The 27,278-nt window shown below is 46.6% G+C and overlaps 1 protein-coding gene and 1 long non-coding RNA gene across 3 annotated transcripts in view; one reads left to right on the forward strand and one right to left on the reverse strand.

The window, feature by feature from the left end:
• The first annotated feature begins 144 nt into the window (after positions 1–144).
• LOC113989959 lies at positions 145–13,025 on the forward strand. Its single transcript, XR_003541447.2, has 3 exons — positions 145–464; positions 10,683–10,800; positions 12,723–13,025. It is a non-coding gene; the product is annotated as an uncharacterized LOC113989959 (long non-coding RNA).
• The window catches only part of INPP5D (inositol polyphosphate-5-phosphatase D), a 51,166-nt gene continuing 30,437 nt past the window's right edge, over positions 6,550–27,278 (reverse strand). Inside the window, exons 6-28 of one of the 2 annotated variants that reach the window (XM_039391163.1) lie at positions 25,440–25,527; positions 24,684–24,764; positions 24,434–24,505; positions 24,040–24,163; positions 22,853–22,959; positions 22,245–22,347; positions 21,227–21,423; positions 20,375–20,492; positions 19,769–19,865; positions 18,550–18,688; positions 17,798–17,906; positions 17,556–17,644; positions 17,237–17,318; positions 15,989–16,087; positions 15,745–15,858; positions 14,554–14,636; positions 13,461–13,548; positions 12,590–12,739; positions 11,905–11,998; positions 11,563–11,670; positions 10,799–11,071; positions 8,283–8,859; positions 6,550–7,547 (exon numbers count right to left, since the gene is read on the reverse strand). In XM_039391163.1, coding sequence (XP_039247097.1) covers positions 7,545–7,547; positions 8,283–8,859; positions 10,799–11,071; positions 11,563–11,670; positions 11,905–11,998; positions 12,590–12,739; positions 13,461–13,548; positions 14,554–14,636; positions 15,745–15,858; positions 15,989–16,087; positions 17,237–17,318; positions 17,556–17,644; positions 17,798–17,906; positions 18,550–18,688; positions 19,769–19,865; positions 20,375–20,492; positions 21,227–21,423; positions 22,245–22,347; positions 22,853–22,959; positions 24,040–24,163; positions 24,434–24,505; positions 24,684–24,764; positions 25,440–25,527 — 2,995 coding nt within the window. In that variant the 3' untranslated portion in view covers positions 6,550–7,544. Of the gene's footprint in view, positions 7,548–8,261; positions 8,860–10,798; positions 11,072–11,562; positions 11,671–11,904; positions 11,999–12,589; positions 12,740–13,460; positions 13,549–14,553; positions 14,637–15,744; positions 15,859–15,988; positions 16,088–17,236; positions 17,319–17,555; positions 17,645–17,797; positions 17,907–18,549; positions 18,689–19,768; positions 19,866–20,374; positions 20,493–21,226; positions 21,424–22,244; positions 22,348–22,852; positions 22,960–24,039; positions 24,164–24,433; positions 24,506–24,683; positions 24,765–25,439; positions 25,528–27,278 lie in introns of those variants that run through there. The other variant, XM_027724984.2, reaches the window with a different exon arrangement.

The raw sequence follows: 27,278 nt of genomic DNA on the forward strand, positions 1-27,278 counted from the left end.
GGGCGGAGACAGGGACGGCTCAGGCAGGCGGGCGGGCACCTTTCTGAGGAGGGGGGGCCTCGGGCCGGCCATTTTGTGTCCTTCCCGCCAGCGCATCCGTGCGCTGCCGCCATCTTGAGTGTGTCCAACTCCGCCTCTCCCTCGAGCCGCCATCTTGAGAGGACCGTGGCCGCCCCCGCGGCGCATGCGCAGCCCCGCACACAAACGCAGGCCCTAAAGTCGGCCCTAAGGGTGTCCCAAACGCTCGCTGTTTGGCCCTGAGGTCGTCCCAAACACTCCCTGTTCGGCCCTAAGGCTGTCCCAAACGCTCGCTGTTCCGGCCCTCAGGTCATCCCAAACACTCCCTGTTCGGCCCTAAGGCCATCCCAAACACTCCCTGTTCGGCCCTAAGGCCATCCCAAACGCTCGCTGTTCGGTTGCCCCACACGGCAGAGCAGCACGAGTGACACTAACTCTTGGCTGAGGTGAGTGGCCGCCCCTGTGGCACCAAGGAGGCCCCTGTGGCACCAAGGCCATCCTGCCTCACCAGCCACCGTCACACCTCAGCCTTCAAGAAGGGTTGTGGTGAAATGAACTCTAGTTTGGGGCTTTTTAGGTAAAATTTATTTAATTATTATAAACTGCCCTGCAGCACTCGCTCCACTACGGCATCCTGTCCAGCGTCACAAAGACACCACACGTTTGCTGGCAAATGTAAAAAAAAATAAATCTGTAACAGCTTGTTTCATTGCTTTATTTTTAACTACTCAACTTCTGAAGTAACGCATTAGGTAACTATATTATTGTAATTGAATTTGAAACTGGGCAAGATTCATAACACTTTTGTCTTGGACTACCTAAATTGCTCTGGTTTTCTTTTGAGTAAATGAATGAGGATGTAATTATAACACCGTAACAGCATAAAATAGATTATTCACTAGATTATTAGACTGGAGGAGAGTGTGCTGCTGTCTGAGTTAATGCTCAGCTCTGTCTTTCCAAGTACACGTGAGGTTCTGTGTGTTCTCTCTGAAAATAATAGTAAGCACACAGCCTATTTTATTCTGCTTGTACATCATAAAATCAGATGTTTAAAAACCTAAAACTACTTGTAACTGTAATCTTAAATCCTAATTCTATACATATAGTTACTGAACTGAAGTGCTCAGAGAAATTCATCCTGTCAGATCTTCTCTACCTCTTAATCCTCTGCAGAGAAAGAGGAGAGCAGACATGAGGCAGGACAAAAAAGGGAGAAGGCAGAGACACAGAAAGACAGGGCTCAGACTCAGTAACTCCCCTCCTGAGGCTTTTACCTTAGCCTTAATATATAATCAGCCCCAATGTCCCTCACTGCCCTTGAACTGCCAACCCCCTGCTTTCTTTCAGCCTCTCCAGCAGAAAGCCTTCAGCCTGTCTTTGAGAGCAAAGTTTTCTCACCAAAACTGGGAGGGAAAATTATTGTCCACTATTTCTTTCGGCAGGGCAGGAAAAAGAATTAGTGTGAGCAGAAATGACATGGGAAAAAGAAAAGGTGTGTGCTCAAGCATTAGCTAAATTACTTCGAATGCTGTACATGTTTTACTGTTTACAGCAACTGCTAGAGTGATCCAAGGGAAGGATTTTGATGAATTGTCATCTGTATGTCTGAAGTTAAAAAAACTACTCTATGTTTAAAAAGATGTCCACCTTTCTGTAACCTGTGATTTCCTTAGTGGGCAGGACATCCTGAATTTCTTTACAGTACTTGCTAATAATGCTTCTTTCACCCCAAATACAATATTCTTAAATTCAGCTGAAGTGTCTGGCAGTCTTTGCAATAGCACATCCCTGCTCCATGTCATCATCTGTCATCCTGCTCTCCTTTTATATCAACAAGAACTGTAAGAATGCTGCGATAAAACAGCTCCTTCAGGCTGAAAGTGCCTTCTTGAAGCACCTTTCTGTTACCCCCATTAAAATCTGCCAATTTGTTCAACAGCCTGATTCAGGAATAACAGTTGAAGACTGCTAACAAATCTCATGATTTCCAGAAAACTCACTCTGCAGCGAAAAAGTAAAAACTGTGCCTCCAGTGAATATTGTACTCACATCCACAGAGGCAAAAGCAAGACTTCTGGTGGAGACGTGTCCAGCTTTAGCCAGTATGTTTCAAGAAAAATTAAGAGTGTCAAAGTAACCTCCCAGGAGTGACCAGTATACAGAGAAGATTTGATTCTGAAGAGAGATTTGGGCAGTTGGAATTGTTTACTCTAATGAGGAGAAGACTGATTGGGAAGCATGACAGCGGTATGTAAACATGGTGTGTCAGAAAATTAAAATAACCTGATCTGCTTGTCCATATGGGACAGGATTACACCAAAAAGGCCTAAAGTTCACCAAAATATGCCCACTAGAGATGAGGAAGGGCTGGTGAAGGCTCAGAAACAGACTGCTTGAGGCAGGTGAGAAACTCTCCCACTGGAGGTATGTAAGGCCACTTAAAAGTTCTGTGAAGGACTTTGTAGTTTCCCCTGTGCTGGCATGGGGAATGGATTCTATGGGGCCCTCCAGAGTCCCCTCCAGCCTCATTCCTGGGAGATTCTGTTCTGAGATGGCTGTGCTGTGGTTGGCACTCAGGGGACAGATCAGATCCTTGCTCCAAGGGCAGTGGAGGAGTTCCTGATGGGATGTTCCCTTCAGACCTGCTGTGAGGTCAGGCTGAAGCTTGGTGCTCAGATTCACCTCCTTCCCTCACTACTTTCTGACTCAGAAACAGAAATGTTCATTTTCTAGGAGATCTGATCACAACATCCTTCCCAAAGTTAAACTCAGAGCTCCCTTTTGAAATTCAGCTTTGTTCTAGATTTTCCAGTGCACCTTTGAAAAGAGGGAACATGTCCCACACCCGGTCATTTTCTTTGTGCTTACAAGCTGTGATGTCAAAATGTAAACTACTGTAAAGTGTGGAGCAGACATAATTTCTGTGCTAACTCTCCTTTCTGTTGTAAAGTCTTTGCCTTTTTTTCCAATCTCTTTGCTGCCTCTACGTTCTTCCCTTTTCTGAGTCAACCTGTTTCTATCAGAGACAGCTTTTACCCACCTCCTTTCTGCTGGATTCTCTCTCATTCCACAAAGTCCCTCCTTTGCTGGTTGCTTTTCTGCAGCCTTTCTGCTTGTTGCTGGACACTGTCTCCTTCACCCATTCCTATTCATTTGCTCATTCCTGAGCCCAACATTTACTACCCTGTTCTGTGCCATCTTTATCTCTGTTAGTTATGGTATAATCTAATACTTCATGGTACGAGAGATTGATTTATATAATCCAGACCAGACCTTGAGAAAAAATGCAATAAAGTGTTAATAATAACCGTAACGTGTAGCAGATTACCAGCCCTGGCACAGAATGGTCTGGGTTAAATAGAATCACAGAAGTATGGAACAGTTGAGGCTGGATGGGCTGCTGGAGGTTGTCTAGTCCAAGCCCCAAATCTCAGCAGGCTTATGTTTAGCCTTTGTGATGTCTCCTGCAATACTGGGGTTTGAGAATAGAGTTTTGATTATAGTTTTCTACAGTCAGTTTTGATCTAAAAGGGTACATTGAAGTACCCTTTAGTTTAGCTGACTTGGGAGCTAGAGGAAGGATTACCTGCAAATAAAATTAATGAAAAAGAATAATGGTAATGAGCTGAGAACAGAAGTTCAGGTAAATTTGGTGATGCATAATGAGATAATGCTTTATGATGGTGCATAATAAGATAAAGCAGAAAAAACATAGCAAATTATGGTAGGCATAAAGAAATCTCTCTCTTCTGTCAGCCTGGCATTCAACTGTGAAAGAATTTCTGAGAGACTTCAGAAGTTTAACACAAATGCAACCCTAAAATAATTCCTATTAGGAGCTTCATTTGAAACAACACCATGCACACACTGTGGATCTTTTTCATATTCATATTCATGTGAATAATAACTTGATGTTTGCTTATATATAGAGAGAGAGAAAGAACACCTTGTATCTCTCCAGCTAACACCTTTTCAGCACAAGGGAGATTTGGCAGATGAAATGAGTATTTGGATTGTTCTGTAGCTCTTGCATAACAAGTCCTTCCATGGGCCTTGCAGGACTGCCCTGGTGACTGCAGCACCTCTTTGGTGGCAGATATGAGGGCAGGGATGGAGTCTTGTTGGAAAATGTCCCACGGGGGAAAAGTGTGGCTTTCCCTCAGGCAGAGATTAGGGAAATAAAAACTAAGTATCTGGATATTGTCCATTTCCAACCAATCTGCTGCCACCTGGGGCCATGGGTTGGGACATCCCTGGGAACTGTCTTGCCTCACCTTGGTCAGTTAGTCCTGGCTAACACACAAATATCTGAGTCTTCACAATGTTATAAAAATCAGGAGCTTTGTCTGGGGGTAAATCAATTCATTTTTGGACAATCCTTCAGTCATATGGACTATTATTGTACTATCACAAGGACAACAGAAAAACGTGCTAAAATTTTAGCAAACCTTTCATTTTAGAAACAAATGGAAGGACAGTGACTCGATGGTTAGTTTTAAGCTGTACAGAAAAAGGGTGCTTGGCCCCAGTAGGTTACGGGCCTAAGCAATGTAATTCCTAACGTCAAAATTATCCCCTCGCTGTTTTGGAGCGAGTAACTCACCTTCATTTGGTTTGCCTTCTATTTTTCCTCCTTCAGCCATTTTCTGTAAGAGCCTACCTTTACCAGGAAGGAAATGTGTAGCCCACAACTGCATTTTAGGAAGAGCTTTAACAGTGTCCTGTGATGGTTTTACTGCTGAGAGGACCAGTAAGCTGCTGTTAGATGCTTCAGGTGCAGGCAGGAAACAGGGTTTCTTGAAGTTACTGTGTTCTACAACATCCTATCCTGTAGCTGGGAACTTAAAGCATTTTTGACAGCTGGGTCTCCATGGAAATAAGTACAAAAAGACTCCGGCTATTTTAGGAACATAAAATAAAGGATGCCGGAAGGTTACAGATAGACACTGCATCTGGGGGAAATCAGTACATTTTTGGACAATTCATACCCTTCAGTTCATGTCTTCTACTGAACTGGACAACAGCAGAGAAGGCAGAGAAATGTGCCTGCTTTGGCAAGAGTCACAGGTCCAGGATGGAAGAGAAAGCAGAAGCTTGTGCTCAGTCCTGGTTTCATGTGGTTTGAGGCCCGGGCCAGTAAAACCAATAGATATCATCTTAAAAGCTTTGTGACAGAAATCAAAACCAAACCAAAACAAACATAAGCACAGACTAATTTGTTAAATCCAGTTTCATAATATTCACATCTGGCAAGCTCCCACAGTTGGTGTTACCAACTCTACCATCTCAAGGACAGCCAGTCTTGCCATAAAGACAAGTACTGTGCAGTGTCCCACTACTTGTCCCACCTCTGCTCCACTCCATGTCTAAGCTGTTCACCTGAGAAGTCTCTCATCTGCAGAGGCTTCAGAAAGCTCTTTACAGAGCCTTCCTTTGAACATGATCCACTTGCAAAAATCTTGGTGGCATTTGTCATAATTCCATCATAACTCAGACTGTCTTTGGAACCCCAGATGGGTAAGTAATGCATTTTTATCAGGAGAATAATGATGTATTTTTTTCTGCTGGAAACTTGGCAGAGAGCTTCTCTTCTCCCCCAGCAGCACATTTTTCTAAAGGAGAGGTCAAATAAAGTACCTGGATGGGTTTTTTTGGTTTTTAGTAAGTCCAGTGCTCTCAAACTCTGCTCATCTGCAAATCTGTGCCCAATTTAACCAGCATTCCCAGTCAGAAGAATGTTTACACAAAAAGCTATACTTGCTTTATATCAAGTTTTAGTTTGTAAACTTTGGGGAATATACTTTCTTTTCTACAGCTTAGCAAGTCAGTGGATAAACACAGAAAATCTGAGCCTTTCTTATTGAGAAGTTAAAATTTTTTTGTAGAGAGCCTGTCACATCTCCATCTCCACACACACGACAACACCTCCCAGAATTATCAGGCACTGATCTAACTCTCCACATCAGACAGAAAGCTCACCTGCTCCAGGGAGCTTTTACTCTGTGGCCATACAAGTTCTTCTGCAACCTGGAAAAGTGAAATGCTCCCCAGGGCCAGGAAAATACCACAGCCACTGAACTCTGGGGATTACACAGAGAGGGCTCTGCTGAATAAAGCCAGGGGAATGTAAGCTCGTGGTCTGCCTTGCTGATTTGTAGGTTAGAGAGCCAGGTGCTTCAGTAATGATGCCTTGAAACTCCAACCTGCATGGCAGAAAAACATCTCCTTTTAAAAGACTTTTGCCTTACAGTTTGTCCTCTTCCACACATTCTCACATGGCCTCTTCTGCTCCAGTAGAATTACTGTACATGTTCTACACTCATACAATTAGTAACTGCACCTGCTAACAGGGGCTATAATTTTCAAGCCAGCTGTATCCACAGAGGGTGTGTGCACACAGACAATTGTGTCCTCAGTTGTCTTTGGTGTATCTTTCCTGCTCTCCTCCTTGTTTCTTCTGGGCAGGGACTACTGTCACTAAATGAGCTGGTGTAACACTCAACTAAAGCTGCACCATGTGGCAGGCAGTTTTAAATTTTCAGTAAAGAATGGTCAGAAAACTATTTTATTATTTTTTAAGTAATCAACATGGAAACAATAGCCATGATTAAGTCACAACAGGCATAACCCAGTTGTAACCACAGAATTAACACTTTACATGAACACAACAGAACTGACGAGTGTGTTAACATCATTCAGTCACTGAGCACACGTGTACAGTAAGGTCAGCATTAATCTGTTAGGAATGCTACACAATCAGCTGGCCAGTGTCCTTCCAAAGCAGAGTGCTTGCTGTCAGACAGGCCGGGGAGACTCCGGAGCTGCACTCCGAGGCTGCCCCTGGGCCCTGCTTCTCCTCCCCTCCCGCAGTTCTGGTTTCCCTCTGTTCGTTGGGGTATTAAAGCACGACCCGCTGGAAGGAGGAGGAGCCGCGGTGCCTCACCCGCTGCGTTACCTGAGCGCGGCAGACGAGAGCAAAGCTGGCTCTGCTGACAGTGTGTGACCCTCATCAGTAGCTGCTATTCAGACTCTTTTCCCTCCCCTAATTCCTCGCTCCATGGACAGGACATGCTTTTGGAGCTGTACCGCTTTCAAGATACTTTCTTTTACATATCACTCTTTAATAGGAATCCTGTAACAAAATAGAAATCTTGCTTTTGTATAAAGGGGTTCTCTAAATCCACCCCTCCCATCTCCTAGTCCTTACACACCGTACCTTCCTCTTTTTCAAAACACTTACTAATGCATGTACTTGGCCACTGCTTCTTAATGGAAGTACCAAAGTGACACTCAAAAGGGTAACTTGCACTTGGTATTGTGCTCCTGGCTCCTCTTGATCTGAGCAACATAGGATAAACTTCTCAGCTAGAACATTTTCATAATCACAGGGAGGGGTCCACCCTCAAAAATAAAAATCCTCAGTCTTTTTAGAACCAGACCAGAGGAGATGAGTGAACAAAGCAGCAATCTCCATCGTTCTTCCCATCAGGATTCTTCCTGGGATGCCGGCTGCTGTGTCATGTTCACTGTAGAGACAAGAGAAGACATCAGCTTGTCTACTGTCAATTCTACAAGTTTTGATGGAGAAGTCAAAAAACATCCTACAGCTTGCTCAAGTGGGCTTTTGCTCCCAAACACACTTACTAAAGCCTCCCCTGCTCCTTCTCATCTAGGTCATGGTGTTCTGGTGAAAAAAACCAACAAAACCAACATGACACCAGACCAAATCACAACAAAAAACCCCACCAGCCCAGAAAAGTATATGTGTGATTATTTCTGTAGAGGTTCCAGGAATGTTTTTGGACACTGCTGTTCTAAGTTGCTAAGTATTTATCACTAACTACTTTTAATCATCTTTTTAGTAGTTACAGCAAGGCAAATCTATTGCCACTACTGTGGGTTTGCACTGTCAGGCCAGGTCTGGGCATTCTCAGGAACGACGCAGGGTGCCCCAAACAAGCCATAACACAGTACGGGACTACTTGCGTTCCTCTTGTGGCCACCAAGCTTAAACAGTTCAAAAACAGTTAAAAATTCATGCAAAGCTAAGGTCACAGTTTCACAACATGCCCTCTTCTGCAGCAATAGCTTTACGATGCTCCCTGGCAACCCCTTGGGTTTGTGGGACAGTGCTCTGAGCTGGGACAGGAAACATGGAGCGAGGACTCAGGGACTAAGCCAGTACTACTCTAGTCATGTTCTGCAGTGACCCCACAGCCTAATGCACCTTCCACCCTGCCTTATTCCCATGAGGAACACACCGGTGTAGTTGTCCTGCCCATGGGTGCCTCCTCTGTCCGGTGCTTCCCGGAGTGCGGCAGCTCTGAGCTGTCCCGATAATCTCGGCCCTTGGAGTTCTGCATGTCCAGCACCGCCCGACTCTTCGAGGGAAGGGGCGGCTTGTTCTGCTGTCCCTGGGTGCTCAGGCTGACTTCAGCCCTCAATGGCTTCACTAGTTTCTTGAGCTGTGCCGAGTTTTCCAGTGGCGTTGTCACCTTCAGTTTGCCTTGGCTCTTCTCACCTGTATTCTTTTCTTCCGCCTGGCCGGAGCAGGTGTAGGACCGGAATCGCTGTGTGGGGACCAGGAAAGGTGGGGATGGCTGTTTGCCAGGGGTCTTGCTGCCCTCAGGCTCCTGTGGCTTTGTGAGATGACAGCTCTGCTCAGGCAGTGGCAGCTGCTCTTTCCGCAAGGCCTTGGGGTATTCCTGCTCCTTCTTGGGAGGCACCTTGCCCTTGGAGCCCATCGAGCCATACAGAGGGTTCTCAAACATCTCCGGCCTTTGCTGTCCCTCCTCCAGAAGCACAGGCTCTGCTGTGGATTTCCCCAGTTCAGGTGGCCTGCAGTCATCAAAACAGCATGTAAGGGAGACTTGTAAAGAGCAGGCAAGAGATACTGACTGAGTTAGAGACAAAATGAATAGCAAATGAGCCCGATAAAATTAAACTGACTGTGTAAAGGGGTAACAGGAAAACAATTAAACTCAGGGAGAGAGAACAGAATTATGCATTGTTTTTAATCATTAGGAACATGACAGCAGAGAGCAGATATGCATGGCCCTGTATAAACTCCCTGCTAGACTACAGTCCTGTCAAAGTGATACTTGGCTTCTCTTTAAACAGAGATAAGCCACTGAGCCAGACTGTGCCAAGTGCTTTGATGGCTTTGTGACACACACAAATCTGAATTTGAATACTAAAAAGAATCTTCAGATCTGTCGGACAGGATGGCTGTCTGGAGGCTTAACGTAAGAGCTCATATCATCCTGTAACATTTTACAACTAGGTCAATCTCCTCTTGCTACCAACGCAGCATGGTATTCTTAAGGAAGGGATAAATCTCCTTACTGCACCCAAATGCACACTAGAGGAGTAAGAGCTCTATCCTCTAGGGTGAGACACCTCCTGTGTGTTCACAGTGGAGCCCCTTGAGCAGCAGCTCAGCCTGGAATGAGAGCACAGCCGCCAGTGGGACGCAGCAGATCTGGGGGTTTCTGTGATGCCCTGGTGTGGCAAGGCTTTAATCTGGAGAGCCACCACAGGGCTTAAAAAATCAGCCACAGTATCACTGAGCAGAGGGGAATAGGGGTGAGTGGCACGTGTTCTTTGGGTGCCTTCAGGTGAGTTGTGTTCCTGGCTTCCAGCTGTGTTCACTAGTCAGTACAGGCAGGAGCAGAGCTGAGAGCATGGATGGAGCACTGCAGGGTTTGAACTGCAGGGTGCCACATCCATTTACAGTGAGCTCCAGCCCAGGCTCTGAGAGCAGCTGTCGCTGTCAAAAGGAGGTCTGGAACGAGGACACAGATTGCACACAGGCACTGGGGTGAAGCTGCCTCATTACTTTACTAAGTTGGGTAGGGATGGGATATTTTCAGTTGCCAGGTGGAAATTCTGCATCAAGGCTTGTGATAGATGCAGCACATGGATTCTGGCTTCTTAGCAAGCTGGATGTTTGTATAGTAGTGCAAGTGGAAATTCAGTGAAAGTACTTCACATATGACACTTGAAGGAGCTCTCCTTCCTATCCAGGGGAAAGATCTATGCCACACTCTCCCCTTTTCTCTTTTGTTATTACAGTCAACTCTGTAATCTTCTCCTTTTCTCTTGGCAGAGAATTAAACCTCTGTCGGGCTGAGAGAGCTGAGGTTGTTCAATCTGAAGAAAAGAAGACTCTGGGGAGACCTTATTGTGGCCTTCCAATGCCCAAAGGGGACTTACAGTAAGGAGGGAGAGCAACTCTTTACACAGGCAGATAGTAACAGGACAGGGGGGAGCAGTTTTAAACTAAAAGAGGAGAGATTTAGATTAGATTTGGGGAAGAAGCTCTTTACTCAGAGGGTGATGAGGCCTTGGCACAGGTTGCCCAGAGCAGCTGTGGCTGCCCCAGCCCTGGAAGTGTTCAAGGCCAGGCTGGACAGGGCTTGGAGCAACCTGGGCTAGTGGCAGGTGTCCCTGGCCGTGGCAAGGGGTGGGACAAGACAGCCTCTCAGGTCCCTTTCAACCCAAACCATTCTATGATTCTAAGATTCTATTGTTTAGTTGTAAGTTTAACTTATATATTTTTGGCTTTCCTTTCATAAAGGTCTGAGGAACTACTACACTCGTTTTCTTTGAGTATGAGATGTCTGCACTTGTGACCTTTACTTATCTTTTTCTAATTCTAGAGATAAAATATGGAAAGAATATGCTGAAGGTTGAACTCTTCATACAGATAATGAAACAGTGACAGTGTAGAACAGGAGAGAGGGGCCCAGCCCCAGTGCAAAACTCAAAGACTCACAGGTACTCTTGACTCCGACTACAAATGCTTCTGTTTGCTGTGGGCTGGAGGGATGGCTTTGGGGATAGAGGTGACAAGGAGGGCGATGTGGAGGATGAGGGACTCTGTCCCATCAGGGAGGTGGTCTCTTTGGGCTGCTGCTCATAGTTCCAGAGAGAAGGTGGCTGGTCTGCTGAAGGTGTCTGCTTATGCTGGCAGGTTGCAGAGGGCTGCTGAGAGAAGGGAGCCATCCCCAGGTAGTTGGGGTTGCTGATGTCTGTGGGGGTGGAGTTGCTAAAGACAAGAAATATTGTTAGGGAGGTACATGCACAGATACACTTGGGTTTTTGTCTCTCTGCCAGCTACAAAGGAGTTAGTGCCCACTGACTGCTTAGATTCAATACCACCTACTTTTCTTTTTTTTGTCACTTGCTTCAGAATCAGAGAATAAGTGGGAGTCCTGTTAGTGCCTCCCTCCCCTGGGTCACCAGAGAGGAAGCAGCTGGGTCAAGGCCACCTCCCCCAACCCCAAAATAGTTCCTCTGGCTGTGGCAGACACTTCCTTTTCCAGGCTGCAGAGAGCATTCAGCTTCTGCAGCCACATCCAGGGGCTTTCACAGGTTTCTGAGCCCAGCAGGAACTGCCTGCAAAGAAGAGCCCCTGTGAAAACGGAGTGAAAGGACAGCCTTGCCCCGACTCATCCTATGACTCTTGGAAAGGAAAAGACAGGCAGTTTGAGCACAGGTTGCCACCCCAGGCCGGCAGAGGTAAAGCAGCAAGGTTACCGTAGGATATCCTCCTTTCCTGCGCTGTCTGCAGAAGGAGACGCACTCCCCCAGTAGCGAGCCACGGCTGCTGCCTCTCTGGCCATCAGATGAGTAGATTTTGACTTTCTGTTGGAAATAAAAGAGCCCTTTCTAAGTGGGGTTCAGGGACCTGGTCTGGCTAATGCATTCTCAGCTTTTGAAGCTTTGGGCACAGAAGCATTGACCAGCCCTGAGCAGAGAGCCACAGAGCAGCTTCCCAGTGCTCACCACACCCGTTAATGCTGCTCCCACGGCAAGCCCAGCTTGGCCTTTATTGAGCCAACCATTTTTCTGGTACTGACTTACCCTCTTGCCCTTTACCTGTTAGTCTGATCCCACTCTTTGTTAGGCTCTAAATTGCTGATGTTCCTTGTTTTCTGCCCAGCAATTTCATCACGTTCAATCTTGACAAAATCTGAAGGAAAGGAAAGGCATAAGAGTGTTTTGGCAGCTTCAGAGTCTGCCCAAGTTTTGTGTGTTACTACTTGCATTAAGGCATCTCTCTTTGTCCATCAGAATGATGCACAGTTTTAAACTGTTGTTGCTGTTATGTTTTCAGCTGCCCACAAATACATGTAATTCTTGTTGATATAGGAAGAAATGTGTATCTTGAAATACAAAGGTTTGTGATCCTTTAGCTAAGGAACTGCTCCTTCAGAGCCTCACTCATCACCTTCTCATATAGCCACTACAAGTGGAAGTTAGATATCCCAGTTCAATGAAACCAGTATTAGTGACAGACAGGGGGCTCTCTCAGTCTGCCAAATTTACTTGAATGATGAAAAAAGATACCCAAATCGAATTGCTCTGTCTCTCTGAAAGAGTACAGGTATCCTCCTGAGAACTAACAATACTCACAGCTCTTTTCAGTCAGCATCAAAGGGACTTGCCTCTTTGGGACTATAAGCACTGCAGGGGTAATTTTCACCTCCTTGACAGTTATCAGAAATCTTTCGAGGTGAGTACTCTCTAGGGTGAGCATTGCAGAGATGATGACATTCCTTACCATACAGCTTCTCTCTCTGTTTCCCTTGTGATGTTTGCAACTTGATTTCACCTTGGAAGACTCCTGTTTTCTCTCCATGGTGTGTCAGCACAGTGTGGATAGGAGCTAAGGATTCTGTTGCTTCTATTCTCAGGGCAATGCAGCCTTCCCCTAGATGACAACAAGGAGACAATGAGCCTGAGATTGAGGAAAAAAAGCACTGAAATCTCTTGTGTCATCTACTATCACTATGCTGCAATTACTGGAGAGAACCTGCTTTGGATCACAGCAAGGAGTGTATTATCTCTTGAGAAATCAGGGGCATTCATTTAACTTCAAATATGTGTGAAAGATTTGGGCACTGGAGATACCTGTGGGTGACTGCAGTGTTCTGAGCTTCCATTCCTGGTAAGGAAAACACGAGCCTGTGGCTGCTATTTCAGTTAATGGGATTTCAGCAAAGAGCCTTCTGTGGACAAGGACTGCAGTCTCTGGCTGCTGAGAATTTGGAAGCCAGCAGCACTGCCAAATCCTTTTCTGTAGCCAGGAGAAATGCCTCAAGTAAGTGCAAGTGAAACAGGATTTGAATATTCTGAATAAACCCATTTAACCAGACTGACTCCTGATTTAATTCCTGTACTTTCTTTTTAAGCCACTGCTCTTTTAGAGCTGGTAAAGCTCTCACAGGTTGTTGCTTCATATTTCTCTAATCATAATTACCTCACAAACTATTGTCCACAGTGTATTTTTGTGTACATTGAGTTCTAAGTCAGAAGTCAGAGTATCATAGATGTTCTGTAAGAGTTACTTCTGTTCTCTCCCACTCTTTCAGTGGTTTGGAAGAATCTAAGTAGATTTTGACTCATCCAGAACTTCAGAGCTAAGCACTTACCATAAGATTCATCACTGTCTGATGACTTAATGCTGATCAGGATGTGTTGATCCAGTAGGTATTCCGGGTCTGAAATAATTGGGGTCAGCTGCAAAGACAAGTTAAGGTGGGTCAATACAATGGATGGGCTACAGGAGCACAGTTCTCCCCGTGCCTCAGTCCCAAATGAGGACAAAGCTGCTGGATAAACCCTTGAGGATATCATGTCACCTCCAGGATCAGCCTCTTTGCTGGTGTTTGGACATCTGTGGGAGAAGGCTGCACACTCTTGCTCCCAGCACAGCCGATGGGACGCTGCAAATCTAACACTCATGGGATGAACTGCAGTTTTCTCATGCAGTGCAGGCCTGAAAATTGCTCAGGGAAGAAGGGATCTGGACTCTGATTACAGTCTGTTCCCAAAAATCTGTTTGGCTGTTGTTACAATCACTTATCAAAGAGCCTTTCCCTAAGCTCTCAGTGTAATGCACTCTTTCCAAAATCAGCACATTTTCTTTTGGGGCTATTTAGAAGGGTACTGACAGGAACATTTGCTCCAAATCCAGGAGCTCCTGTAGTTCTTCCAGCTCCCACCATGCCAAGAAATGGAGACTAGCTCTGATCTCAAGGACAGGACTTGTGTCTGACACTGACACACAGAACACTGCTTCTGGCCATCAATGCTCTTTTTAACATAGGTAAAAAATATGTAATCAACTCTTCTAAAAAATACCAAGAGAAAACTTTGTCTGACCAGGCAAAAAACTCCAGAGCTATCCTTTAAGATGTTTTATTTTCCATCTAAAACTAAAAAAAAAAGGGGCCTACTTAAAACACTTGTCAGCATAGTTACATTCAATAAACAGGTGAGAAAAAAGTCATGTTCCTGAATGGCATAATCATGCCAGCAAAATTCCTGATACAGATGTAAGTCCTTTCCTGCTTATAACATGCTCTGTTTAGCTTAAGCCCATTCTGCATTCTTACAGTCTCTTTGAGTCTAAACAAGACCACAACCACGTTCCTGCACAAAATGTTTATATATATGTTGCTTATGGGATGAAGGTGGAAGGCTTCTCTTCCATATGGATATGGAAGCAGAGTCCCAGCCTACCTTTGGAAGTGCATCGACAAACTTTACCACGAGCTCCCCTTCATTCCCATCCTCATTTTCTCCTTCCTGGCTCTTTACAAAACCTGCAAAGGGACAAGAAAGGAGTTTACCAGAAGAGAGACAGCAAGAATGGGGCTACAAATCCTTTTCACGTGCCACGCTCCAAAAGGCCTACAGTTATTTTCCCACTTGGACACAGATTTTAAAATTATTAAGAAGCTTAGAGCCTTAGCTTCGGGTGAATGTTTACACAGTAAATTTACAAGTGATTTTACTGGAGCATTGTTAAATGGTTTAATTTTACAGTTAAACTTGGCACTGAACAGCTCAGTGCATACATGGACTGGAGGATAAGAACATGACAGGTCTTCCTACGCCACTCAAGATAGCACACTTTTGAAATTCTAATTTAAGATTCGTAATACACTGTTTCCATAGAAATTTATGCAAATTTTGATACAGCCAAAAAATAATCTTTTATGGAACTGTCTCTTCCACCGCGCTCTGACACGCGATAATGTGATGAAGCAAACACCACAGCACACTGTCCCACTTACAGAAGCAGCCCTGGGATGGGGGTTTAAAAAACCCCAGCAAGGGCAGGGAGGCTCGTGTTACATAAACAGCTGAGACTCAGCCCTGCAGCACAGGGCCAGGGAGGGAAACCTGCAGCACTGGGAGGACACAGTCCCACTTACACAGTCAAATCACTTGCTTTCCTTTCACTTTTAGCTGATGCTCTGACTTATTCTTTGTTAAACCAGGGTAATTCAATTACTTAAAATTACCTTTATTAGCATAATGCAGGTGCATTATTTTGGAAGCACCTGATTTTGCAGCAGGCACAATCAGACATTTAATCAATCACGTTTTCTAAGCAGAGATTTTCTATGTGATGAGCAAGAACAGCACGTGTCTCTCTTCAAGAAGGAAACAATCAGATTGCCAAAGAAGATGGAAGAATTGGTGAAAGGCAGTTGGATTACAGCTCCCTTGGCTGTGGGGTTTGGATTGTATGGCTGACAGTATGGGCTGACTTGTAAACTACAACAAATCTTTAGGACATCCCTTTTTTGCATTGGAACAAGTGATCCACACAGCTATTTTTTTAGATCAAAGCAACAAGAAGGGGAACTAATCCAAACAAGCAGAAAACTTTGACAGAAGTAATAAGGATGGGCAAAGCCATACTTTCTAAGCAGCTAGAATGAAACTCAATGTAGAACTTGGTCTGGGACTTGGTCTTCAGAGTGGCGCAGCAGTGCAGGAACTCTATCTCCCCTTGGGAATCTGTGTACTTGGAGTCTAGGAAAGAGGAAGGACATAAAGAGAGGGCATTTTAAAGTGGACTCTTTAAGACTCATCTTTTTCTTTCTGCATATACAAAGCACTACATTTTGTATCCCAAGGTGAAGATGGCACACTGGCACCCAACCTGACTGACCGTTCTTGGAGACAAACTGTGAGGTAACTCCCACTTCAAAGGTGGCAAAGACAGGACTGTGGTCACTGGTCATGATGTCAGTGGTGCAGCCTGCCAGCGAGAAAGGGAGGATAGTTACTGCCCTGCTCCTGGGAGATCTCTGCCACAGAAATACTGGGTGGGAATCTTCCAGAAAACCTCACAGTCACTGTGGTAACTGTCTCTAGTCAAAGGTATTTCTTTACATTATCCCATGTCAGTATGCAGGAAGGTAACTCTTCTGTCAGAACACAGAAAGATTTGATTAATGGACCCAATTTTACCATATCATTTTGCAAGCGACTGTCAGTGGTGGGTTTCCCCAGCACAAAAATCCTTTGCAGGCTTCCCGGTTGCCTCTGCAACAGGCACAGCTAATTAAAGCTCTAATGTGGCAGGAAATTACACAGGAATACGCTGGTGCTACTTCAGTGCTACAGAGCAACTCCTGGCCTAAGTCAACAGTGAGTGAGCAGGGCCTGATTTGCCCTAAGCACACACTGAGATCCAGCAAGCCCAGTCTTTCTACAGGTGCATATTTGACCACACACCCCAGCATCATGGCTTGGTGATCAGATCAGTCCACCTGATCCCCTGAGAGAGCCCTCTTCTCAATCCCATGAATAGGAAACCATCAACATCATACTCAGATGCTCAGTCCTACATATAGCCACTGACATTTCAGCAACTGGTATCTGAGTCTTTTTTTAAACAGGTCTTGTGGGCTTTCTCTCTTCCCTGCACTGCACTTCTGTGATGCTTCTCAGCAGGAAAGGGAACAGGCTCTTGGTACCACACAGTCCTTCTGGCATATGATTTGATAGAGGAAAGAGGTTTGCAGCTCCAGCCTCTGCAGACTGGACTGTGCACACAGGGTCTGCCCTGCTGGCACCACCAAGTGAGGAGTTCCTGGTGGTAACTGCACAGGAAAAGTGGTGGTTGTTGCCAGGAAATATTTGGTGTAAAGTGATCCTACAGCATGGCCTAGAGCTGGACAGCTGCAGCTGTTCGAGTGGTGTTCTGCACGTAAAAGAATAACGGAATTAATTCTCAACACTGGAAGGTTACAGGCAGAGAGATTTGGCTCTCCACTGCCTGGTTTAACATCAGGTCCCTCTATGCTGAGTGCCTGGCAGTGCAGGGAGATCCTGCAGACTCTGCTCTGAATCATTTCCGTTTCAGACTGATTGCCTTGCTATCTGCAATCTGTTATCTACCCACCATAGGACTGACACACAACGTGCACCAGGGGGTAGGATTTCCAGAGCACTCGATCACACCAGGATGGCAAATTGTACTTCATCTGCAAAAAAACCGAAATGATGTCAAGAAGAAGGGAAAGGACTAGTTCACAAAGGGACAGGAAATTCGCTCCCCCAAGCACCACATATTTGTGTCAAGTCTGTTTGTTTGTATTGACTCCTTTCGAAACGTTACAAGGGCAGGAAATGCAGAGATTGGTTTAGGAAATTTTTCTTCTGTAGGAGGTACTTTCCCTGCTCTGCCATGTACCTCAGAAGGGAACTCAGGTTTCACCTACCCCCGTAGCCTTTTGCTTGGTGTACGCGTACTTCTCCCGGCTGCCTCTCTCAAAGCGGTAGGTGGGAGCAAATGTGATTTCTTCTTCCTCTGGAACAGGGAGAGCTCTGTCACAGCCTGGCCCGTGGGCAACCCTCCTCTGGGCAGGACAGCCACTGCCCCTGTGCACCCGCCCCACAGCAGGGCTGGCAGAGAGAGTTGGTGGGAGTGGGAGAGAACCTGCCAGCAAAGCCAAAACCTCACCAAACTGCAGGAACACCTTTTGGTCTTTCCTCTCAAGGAGAAGCTGGTCGAAAGCCAGCAGCTCCGGATACTGCTGCTGCCTGATCTTCTGGATAATATTCTCTGCTTCCTGCCAACAGGGAAACAGCAGAGCTGCAGATGATGCAAAACCTTCTTATAAATACTCCCTTCTCTGGTGAACTGGCAAATGCTCTTGAATTGTTTCACAGAGCTGTACCCCTGCCACTTCCCCACCTTTCCCTTCACAGAGAGGCCTCACTCTTTGCTGCATGGATGAACATTTGTCTATCAAAACAGGCATCAAAATGCCCACACATCCCCTGCATAAATACACACACAACCACATGCACATCAACACCAGGCTTGCTGTTGTCTCCCACCTACTGAAACGGATCCAGTATTTATGATGCCTTGCCTGTTCCTGAAGGCCTGTTCCTGAAGGCCTGTTCTGAGCCATTCCAAGCTCATCAAACAGAGCAGAAAGGCAGATGCTTGTTCACAGTGGGAAGGGAAGTTGGGAGGTCTGGGGAAGCGAGGCTGCCTGAAGCAGCAAAGTGTGCCAGATGGCATTCCTGGGTCCATTAATCCTTGGAGAGGGCAAGGATTACTTTCCCTCAACTGGCACCACACTCATGCCCTGGGGATCCCTTCTGTCTCCTCTCTTTTTGCCACGTTGCCCTAGGCTGGACAAAGACAGAGCTGCTCTGGCAGCGCAGGGAGCTGCCCCTGCAGGGGTCACGGCCCCCCCTCACCGCCGGGGGCTGCTCCACGCGGTAGTTCAGGTCCCCCAGCCAGAACAGGTGAGTGAAGCGATGAGTGATGTTGAACGGACTCAGTTTCTTGTCTCCCAGCGTCAGGAAGCGCAGGATGTTCGTGTAGTTCTGGTTGCGTCTGTCAAGACAAGAAACATCTGCCTGACACACTAAATTGCCATGCAATTCCCAAGAGCCTGGGTTGGCAGGGGCTGCTGCTTTCCCAGGCAGGAACCGATTCAACTCGACAGCTCGAGAGGAGCACGTCAGAAACAGAACTTGCCACCCCAGCCACGTGCTGCTCCTCAGACCAGGGAATGTGCTCCTAAAGCCACTTTTTCTGCCTCCCAGGGCTCTCCCTTTCCAAGCTACATGTCCTAGAAACCCAGCATTAGATGGTTGCCTTCAGATTTCACCTGCAAATGAATAACTAGATTTTGGCAGTTATTCCAGACCCTGGAGAACTCTTCCATAAGAGTTAACTCCATCAGTGGCAAAGACCCTGTGCAGAAATCCCACACCATCTGTGTTCTGCACTGGGCAAGATGGCAAAGCCAATATCTTCATTTCAAATCCTCTTTGTTTTCAAAACCAGTCCTTCCAACAGCCCTGGCTCCTCCCAGTGTGGGCACAGATCTCCCACTGGTGTCAGGAACTTCCAGTCCTGTGCAGAACCCATCTAGACCAGAAACACTCCTTTCACAGCTGGGTATAGAGAATCAGCCACCATGGAGATATTCCTGTGCCACACACGCCTCCCTCTCGGCATTCCTGACAGCTCTGCCTGGCAGGACCTTTCTCAGCTGTTCCCCAGGGCACAGCACAGCTCCTGTGCTCACAGCACTGCCTACAGTGAGGAGGCAGACAGTCCCCTTCAGTACATTATTCTGGGATGGGAGAAACCTTCCCACATCTCTCCAAGACATCGTAGATCTGGGAACTGTTTTCCTTGTTCACTGGGCTTGCATAGCAGGTCATGCAAGTGTTGTGTGAGACATTTACACTCAGCTCTGAAATCATTTTGCTGGCTGTTTTCCCTGCACCCATGGCCACATAGCAGAAGTCCCTTGTTCAAATGCCTTCCCAGGAGACATTAACAATTCTTTTATGGTCAGGAAGACATGTTTGTGTCTGTCTTGTGAGCCCCCCTTCCAAACATGGCCCAGAGAATTTCACCTTGGGTCAACAGCCATTTTTTAAAGGGGAGGACGTATCTTACCTGTGTTTCTTTTCACTTCCAGAAGTCAAATGGCTGTTAACAAACCCAAAGGAGGTTCCATTAAACATGAATGACACCCCCACCGCTCCTTTATTACCTGGAAAAAGATAAGCCAAAAAGTCAAGAAATCAATCCATCTCCAGGCTGAGTCTAGCAAAGATAATAATGCACCAAACATATCTTAAGTGAAGTGGAGGATGGAGAAGAGAAATAACTTGACTTAATCAGCACAGAAAGAATTAGTACGTGCAGAGAAAGAATTAGTACATGCAGTGGTAACAAATTTATTAAGGATGCTAAAAAAACTTAGTTGAAAGAAAAGAAGTGCATTTTCCCAATGAAACCCAAGAAAGAGCAACCCAATAGCCAGTCAAAAGTGTTTGCTGGGAATATAAATATATATGTGTGTGCTATGTACACACACAAATAGATTTCCTCTCTTACAGAGTAAGAGGTAATCAGTGCTATTGGGATACAACTTTAGGACCACTGGTGCCACATAAATTTTGTCCCAGGAGTCTTGTGGAGGAAGAGCTGTTCCATGTCAAGGAACATTTGGCACGGACAGATCCCAGAGCCCTGGATGGGACCAGGGCTGCTCCTCACCCAGGGTGTTTGCGATGCCTGTCTTCACGTTGTCTGTGCAGATGTGGCTGATGCGGTTCTCGTGTTCTGGCTTGGCCAGTACCACTATCCTGATGTTCCAGAGGGTATGGATAGCTATCTGCAGGGATGGGAAGGTTAGAGATTACACTTCTGCACATCCCTGCAGAGGTGCAGTATAGCTGCAGCCTTCCAACTCCTTCTGTAGTCCTTCTCCTACACAGATTTTCTTCCTGTGCTCAGGATATGTTTGCAGTCATTTTAATCAAAGGTGGGAGGAAGGACCTCGCTATTTTCTAGTGCTTTTTTCCAGTTGAACTTTGGATTACCTTGCTTGCACAAGATAGTTTCCTAATCACCATGAGAGTTAGAAGTCCTGTGGCTTTCCAGATATGCTTAGATTTGTTTCTTGACCTCACTGAAACTCATGAATGTCCAAACCTGGTCTTATTAAGTTTCAGTTTATTCCATGACTGTGGCTGTGTACCTTGAAAGTGCAATAGCCTAGGGCAAGATCTTGGCTACAGCTGGCTCAGGAGGTTTTACAGTATCCTCCATTTTTAAGGTCAAAATAACAGCACCACCTGAGTCAAGTTCTCAGCATCTGCCCTTGCTCCCAGCCTGGCAGGGTCCCTGCTTTGCCAGTGGGGGGTCACTGTCCATAGCAATGTGCCCATCTGGCCAGCTCCAGGGGAGGATCTCTACACAGTCAGTTCACTCTCCCTCATCCAAATGCAATGAGGGAAGGGGAGGAGATGTAGGCAAAATCCCACTTATTCCTATTTCTTTTATTTGAACAACATGTACTCTCCTCATATGCCCAAGTTACGTGCAATAACTGGAATAACTCCTCACCACTTTGAAGCTGATACTGGTGATTTCCTGCAGAGATTGTCTCAGTGTCTCCAGCCATTCCTTCTCCCCTTGGGGATCCTCCTGGGTGCCAATCACATAGATGTCATGAGGAATGTAGTCAGCAGTGTCGTCACGGGTCTTCCCCTGCCCCTTGGAGAGGAACCAGGAGGTGATCTTCTTTGGGGGAGGTGCTGCACCTTTTATTAACAAATCCAACACCAAAGGAAATCAGAGTGTGTCCTGTCAAACCCAGGATGCAGATAACACGTGGGGACAGAAATGACAGCCTTCACATTGACTCCACCACACATCAGTTCCGTATCACACTCTTCTAAGATGACAAAGATGTTATCCCCACCTGAGTCACCAATGAAGGAGTGACTCTGCTTTGGCCACTTTGCTCTATTTCATCAGCTTACCAAAGCCAAGGCTAGCCAAGGGTAAAGGCAGGGAGCTGTACTCCTCCTGGCCTGCCACTGCCTTCACCTCACTTCTTAAGCATGACCAAGCAAAGACAGCTCAGCTCACAACAGCTGAACCAGACTTTTCTCCCAAAATGGGAAAAAGAACTTAAATCCCACTGTCCTCACCTACACCTTGTCCCCTTCTCTAAATATTGCAGACCCTCAGCTCTCTTCCCAGGCTGGACATGAACCATCCTAGTCAGGGTCAGAGCAGCTGACAGGCAGGTGGTGGAGCTGCTCCTGTCCTGTCTGCAAGGTGGAGGATGATGTACACTGCTGCGCCAGCTTTGTGCCAGCCACAGTTCCCTGGCACTGGAAGAATCCTTCAGTACCCATCAGGGACAACCTCATGGTCCTTTGACCGGAGCCACGAGAAGTGTCAAACCACATGCAGGAATAAGTCTGGATCTCAGCTCTTCCCCTGTGCCAGTGAGACAGCCCTGGTGTGCAGATCTGCCACGGAACACACACAGTGTCTGGAGCTCACCCCGGCAGCTGAGCACACACTTTGGCAAGTGTCTGAAGGAACACCCATGTCAGAAGAGAGCCCATACCCATATTCCAGGTCCCAATGAAGATGGTGATCATATCAGGCTCTGGTTGCTCTGAGTGTTTATTCTTCATCTGTTGCAGAAGCTGACAGAACCCTTCTCTCTTCTAGACAGGGAGGAGCAGAGACAATTAATGAGATGCTTAACTCCTCCAACACAACCTCCTGACAAACTAGCTGAACCAGGAAATTCCCAGCACACTTGAAGGGCAGATTGTTCCTCCACCATCCTGAAACCTTCCAAGAGGTTTCCTGTGATGCTTTTCTAGGCACTTAGCCTGTGCATTGCTCTAACAAGTGCTGAGCTGGTCAGAAGTCTCTTCTTCCCTCTTGTTTGTCTATATGAGCCTTTTTGCAGCTGCCATCACAGAGTTCTTGCCTCCCCTCACTGTCCTCCTGCCCCAGTGACAGCCCCGAGTATGGCTCTCCAGTACCTCCCTTTACACACACCTGTTCATTTTCTGAACGTTTCCAGAACAAAGGAGAAATTTATTTTTTGCAAAGCCAAGCACCATCCTTCAGCAGTTCCTCTTTCTGCCAAGGAATGCCCCGTGTGCCACTCTCCCCAGGTACCTGCTCCAGGCTGGCAGGAAGGGAGCACCGTGTAAGTACCTTGGAATCAGAAAAAACATATTCCTTCCGCTGTGTTTTTTCTTTTTCTGTTTCCAGCACAATCACCAGTTTGTTTGGGAGCTTCTGGGACTTGATAAGCTGCAAGACTGAACAGAGGCTGGGTGTCATGAGCTGCAGCCATTGAGAGGAAGATCCCCCCAGAACAAGCAGGGCTTTGCTCGCAGGCTCAGGATTTACGTGGTCTCTTGTGACTGGGACCCACTTTGCTCCACAGATTTGCATTTTAATGTGGCTTAATCCTGCTCTTTATAGGAACAGATTTGGACTCAAAGGGAAAGGACCTCCAAAGCTCATTCTACCTGGAGATCTTGTCCATCTCAAGCCCTGCAGCCTGAAGTGAAGCCTTGGCTTCCTGCAGGCAGTCCTGTATTCTGAGCCAGCCTACATATATTCCTTCCCCATCTGCGAAAGAGGATGTAAAACCTCATTTGGAGGTAAGGGTGATTTCTCCTCATCTAAAACAGCAGCTAAGTAACTATGAACACCAGGTGGAAAAAGCCATATATGAAAGCTCATCTTTTCAGTCGCTGCCAGCAACAGGTTGATTTTCTAGCAGGAGAGAGCCCAAGGGCATCGTTTACTCTCTGATAAATCTGTTTGGCTCAGTCTCAGTGGGCTGCCTGTCCAGAAACACAACAGAAAAAAAAAAAAAAAAGGAAGTTGTTTGAACTGGGCCTTCACAGACCAAGCTGGCATTGCTCATCAGCGCACATACTGATTTACATACAAAAAAAATCAAGGGAAATTCAGTGAAAAATGTTACTGAAACTGAGTGTTTGGCTTTTTACCATCAAAAATCATCAGAGAAGTCAGTATGTTCCTACAGAATGTCTTTCTTCAAGTGACATTGCTTTTCAGTAGAAAAATGGGTCTATTGCAACCAGCTCTGTGGGGAATCTTCTACCAAAACCTGCTTCCCTGTAGTCCTGGTGTCTTCATTTAGACCAGAAAGCAGGGTCTAAAACAATTTGTGAAAGCTGGTTATCCCAGTCACGACTCCCTGGTCTCTGTCTAGCCTGACTAGAGCCTTGTACAACACCCAGGACCTAGCAGAAATCCCTGCCCTCTGGGCCAAACCTTGTCCCAAGTGGAGCCAAAGGGAACCCCTCCCCATCATCCTGGAGACCCAGAGTCTAGTCCAGCATTTGTGACCTTAAGCATCTTACTTTTCTTGTGGGTATAAAACTTGTCTTCTGGACCATCCTTAGATCTCTTGATAATCAGTTTTCCCATTTCCACATCAACCTTGAGTTGTATTTTTGAGAAAATCCCTAGGGAGTCAGCTTTCACCTATTGGAAGACAGAGAGGTTTCTTGTGAGCGATCTATGCTTCAGTAACATTTATTACAAATGCAACACTCCCCTGAATTCCTGGACACATATCATTATGCCAGTCTCACTAGACATCTCTTAAGCTTTTGCATGGTGCTAAACAGCATCCAAGAATAGCTGTTATCTCTGTGGCAGCACAGCAAAGTTCCCAGGAACTGAGATACCAACATAAATCTGTGTTACTGTCCTTCCACATTATGATCAGCATCATTAAAGAAGTACATTTACCTCAAAAGTGACAGGGGGAATAAGGGAGCGCCGGTGTGTTGAATCAGGACCTTCAATCAACAGTGTTTTCACCTGTAAAAGAATTTATGTGTAATTTATTGCATTTGCTGATTCTGCATTACATTGACAGCGATGAGATCAGAGTAATCTAATCTTAGTGTAGCAGAGGACTGCACTGATGATGAACAAGAAACATAACTAGAGGCAAAAGATGACAGAAAGACAACATAAAACAGCTTTAGAACTCTACCTTTTCTTCAATAGAAGACAGCAAAGAAATCAGCTGGTTGAGTTTCAATACAATATTGACTGGACTTGCTTCACCAAGCATCTGAAAACACAGCACAATAACAAAAAGAAAAAGAGAGGTGGATGATTTCCAAATCCCTGGAGCATGGCCTGGAGTGCAGCCCCAGGAACACCCCACACACAGAGCAAGGAGCACCACCTGTACCTCTGCCACAATGACCTGTAATGGGCAGCACAAGAGCATGGAGTGTGGCTGAACATGCAGAAGTATGGGAGCATAGAAGGACAAATCCAAAAGCCTTTTCCATAAGTTAGAGGCAGCTGGCCATGCAAGGGGGTCACCTTGCTGCTGGGGGGCAGGTTTGCATGACCAGCTCTGGGGCTCAACATACAGAAGTCCTGGACTTTTGGCTTTCTAGCAGGGAGAGGAAGGTCACGGGGACTTAAGTGGGTTTGGGAGAAGGAAGGATTTGGCAGTGAAACATCCTGGAGTGAAGTTTATGGAAAAAGAAGTGTGCAGTCCCAGCCCACAAGCTGAGGGAGGGTGGGGAGGTGGAGTCCTCAGGCAGCTGGTGGCACTTTCCTCTGGGGCAGAAAGGGGGGCAGGCATAAGGGGCTATGTGGGATATAAGTCACTGTGTGCCCCCTGCACTGCAGCCAGGCAGTGAGGAGAACAGAAGTGGCACCTGATCCCCCAGCCCCTCCCTGCTCCAGCCACACTGCCCCCTCCTCCCCTCCCACCCACCAGCCCCCTTACCTGGGAGCGCTGGTGGACACCGGGGTGCAGCTGCTGCTCAAACACCTTCTGGATGGATTCCAGGGATGGCAGAGTCCTAGAGGCCTCACTGGGGACAGAGACACGGCAGAGGTCTGAGGCTCTGGCTCTAAGGGTCCCTGGGTTGGTGAGCACTGGGACAAAGCTGCACAGCAGAGACTGTGGGCACACAGTCACACTGGGCCTGCCCTCGCCACGTGCCCTCCGAGCTGCTGGGAGGGTGATGGGAGCATTTCCCAGCTGCTGCAGTGACACTGCCAACGAGGCAGGTGACTCAGGCAGTGACTTTGCCTTGCTTGGCCACACTGGCTGTTCCTTGGGGTTTGTTCTGGAGATTCTAACTTTCTCCCCAAAAAGATACCCCAGACTTGGCCAAACCTGAGGACACAGTGTAAAACCAGCATCAACCCAACTATGCCAGCTCATAGATCAAAGTGCACTCAAATGTCTCACAGCCCAGTGCAGTTTGGTGCCTCTGAACGCTGCAGGGGTGGGAGCAGCTCGGCTCAACGCAGGTCCTGTGTAGCTGCTGAGGCTGACACAGGCTGCTGGGGACAGTGCTGGGGACAGCGTGCAAAGAGGAAATTAATTCTCAGATATTTCATCTCCTATGACAAAGAGGGGCTGAGCCCAGCAGGAGGGTGGAAGGGCCAGCCTTTCATCCTGAGCAGAGCCCTGGGTAACAATGAGGTTCCCTGAGCAGTTCCCTGTTAGATTGCACAGGATGCTCATTTGTCAAATGCTGCGTGTGAGTTTGGCACAGGAGCTGCGGCGATAATGAGGAGACTCCTCAGGGAAAGAGCAGCCAGGGAGCACAGGTCAGCAGGAAGGCAATGCTGGGGAGCAGTGCTGGCATGCTTGCGTTGTGTCTAGTCAACGCTGGATATTAATGATTTCCCTCACTTTCCTACATCTGAATGGACTGGATTTTATTCCCTGTTTGCTGGGGAAAGTGCTCCAAAGTGAAAGTATCGCTGTCTGAAGATCAGATATTTGTCTAGGTGTTGAACCATGGATGATTAGTGGCCTAAATTAAGCATTCATGTGTGAAATTTCAGTCTGAAAGAACCATGGGGCGCAAAGAAGTACAAGGCACTTGTAGGAGTCTGGTTCTGCTAATCTTAGTCCTCCAACACCACTCTTCAGCTCTGGATCCCCTAGAGCCAGTGTCACTGCAAAGGCCTTTGGCCCCAAACCCAAGACTTCCACTGATTTCTGCAGCCATGGAACCAGGCCCCAGGAGACTGCATGCAGTTGCAGGAGCACTGGGCCAAGTTCAGTTTGGGAAGAATGAAAGGATATTTACTGTGACCAAAAGTGCAGGCTGTGCAGGCCTGTCTCTCGAAAACACACAGCAGGAGCTGTTTGAAGCAACTCAGAAGTGATTTCTCATGGGAAAACTGCCCTCTGCTTACAGTGCAACCTGTAGGGTAAGTGTGAGGAGGAGGAAGAGCATCTGAAGGCATTCAAACTCACCAAAACCACAGGGTGGTTTTACTGGCACTTGTAACTCCTTTCGTTTTCTTTTCTTGACAGTATAAACACATTTAGTGATCTTTGTTGAAGTGTCAGAAGCCACATGCAGTGGCACAAGTGCTGGTGTCACAAGTGCTTGAAAAACTGCCTTAAAAGCTCTCTGTGCAAATTATCCAGTGAGGAAGAATAAACAAGAACATGCAGAGCAGCAATTGATGACCAAATGATGGCTTTGGACAGTAGCAGATTGAATAGGTCACTATTGGTGTTTTTCGCTTAAAGCCGAACAAATCCATTCACATGAGCAGTCCCCACTCTCCATGAGTCAGCTGTCCAGCTGCTGGA

Source organism: Pipra filicauda, unplaced genomic scaffold (assembly GCF_003945595.2).
Source record: "Pipra filicauda isolate LSUMZ 115617 unplaced genomic scaffold, ASM394559v2 scaffold90_size2875636_pilon, whole genome shotgun sequence".
In the NCBI taxonomy this organism is placed as follows: domain Eukaryota; kingdom Metazoa; phylum Chordata; class Aves; order Passeriformes; family Pipridae; genus Pipra; species Pipra filicauda.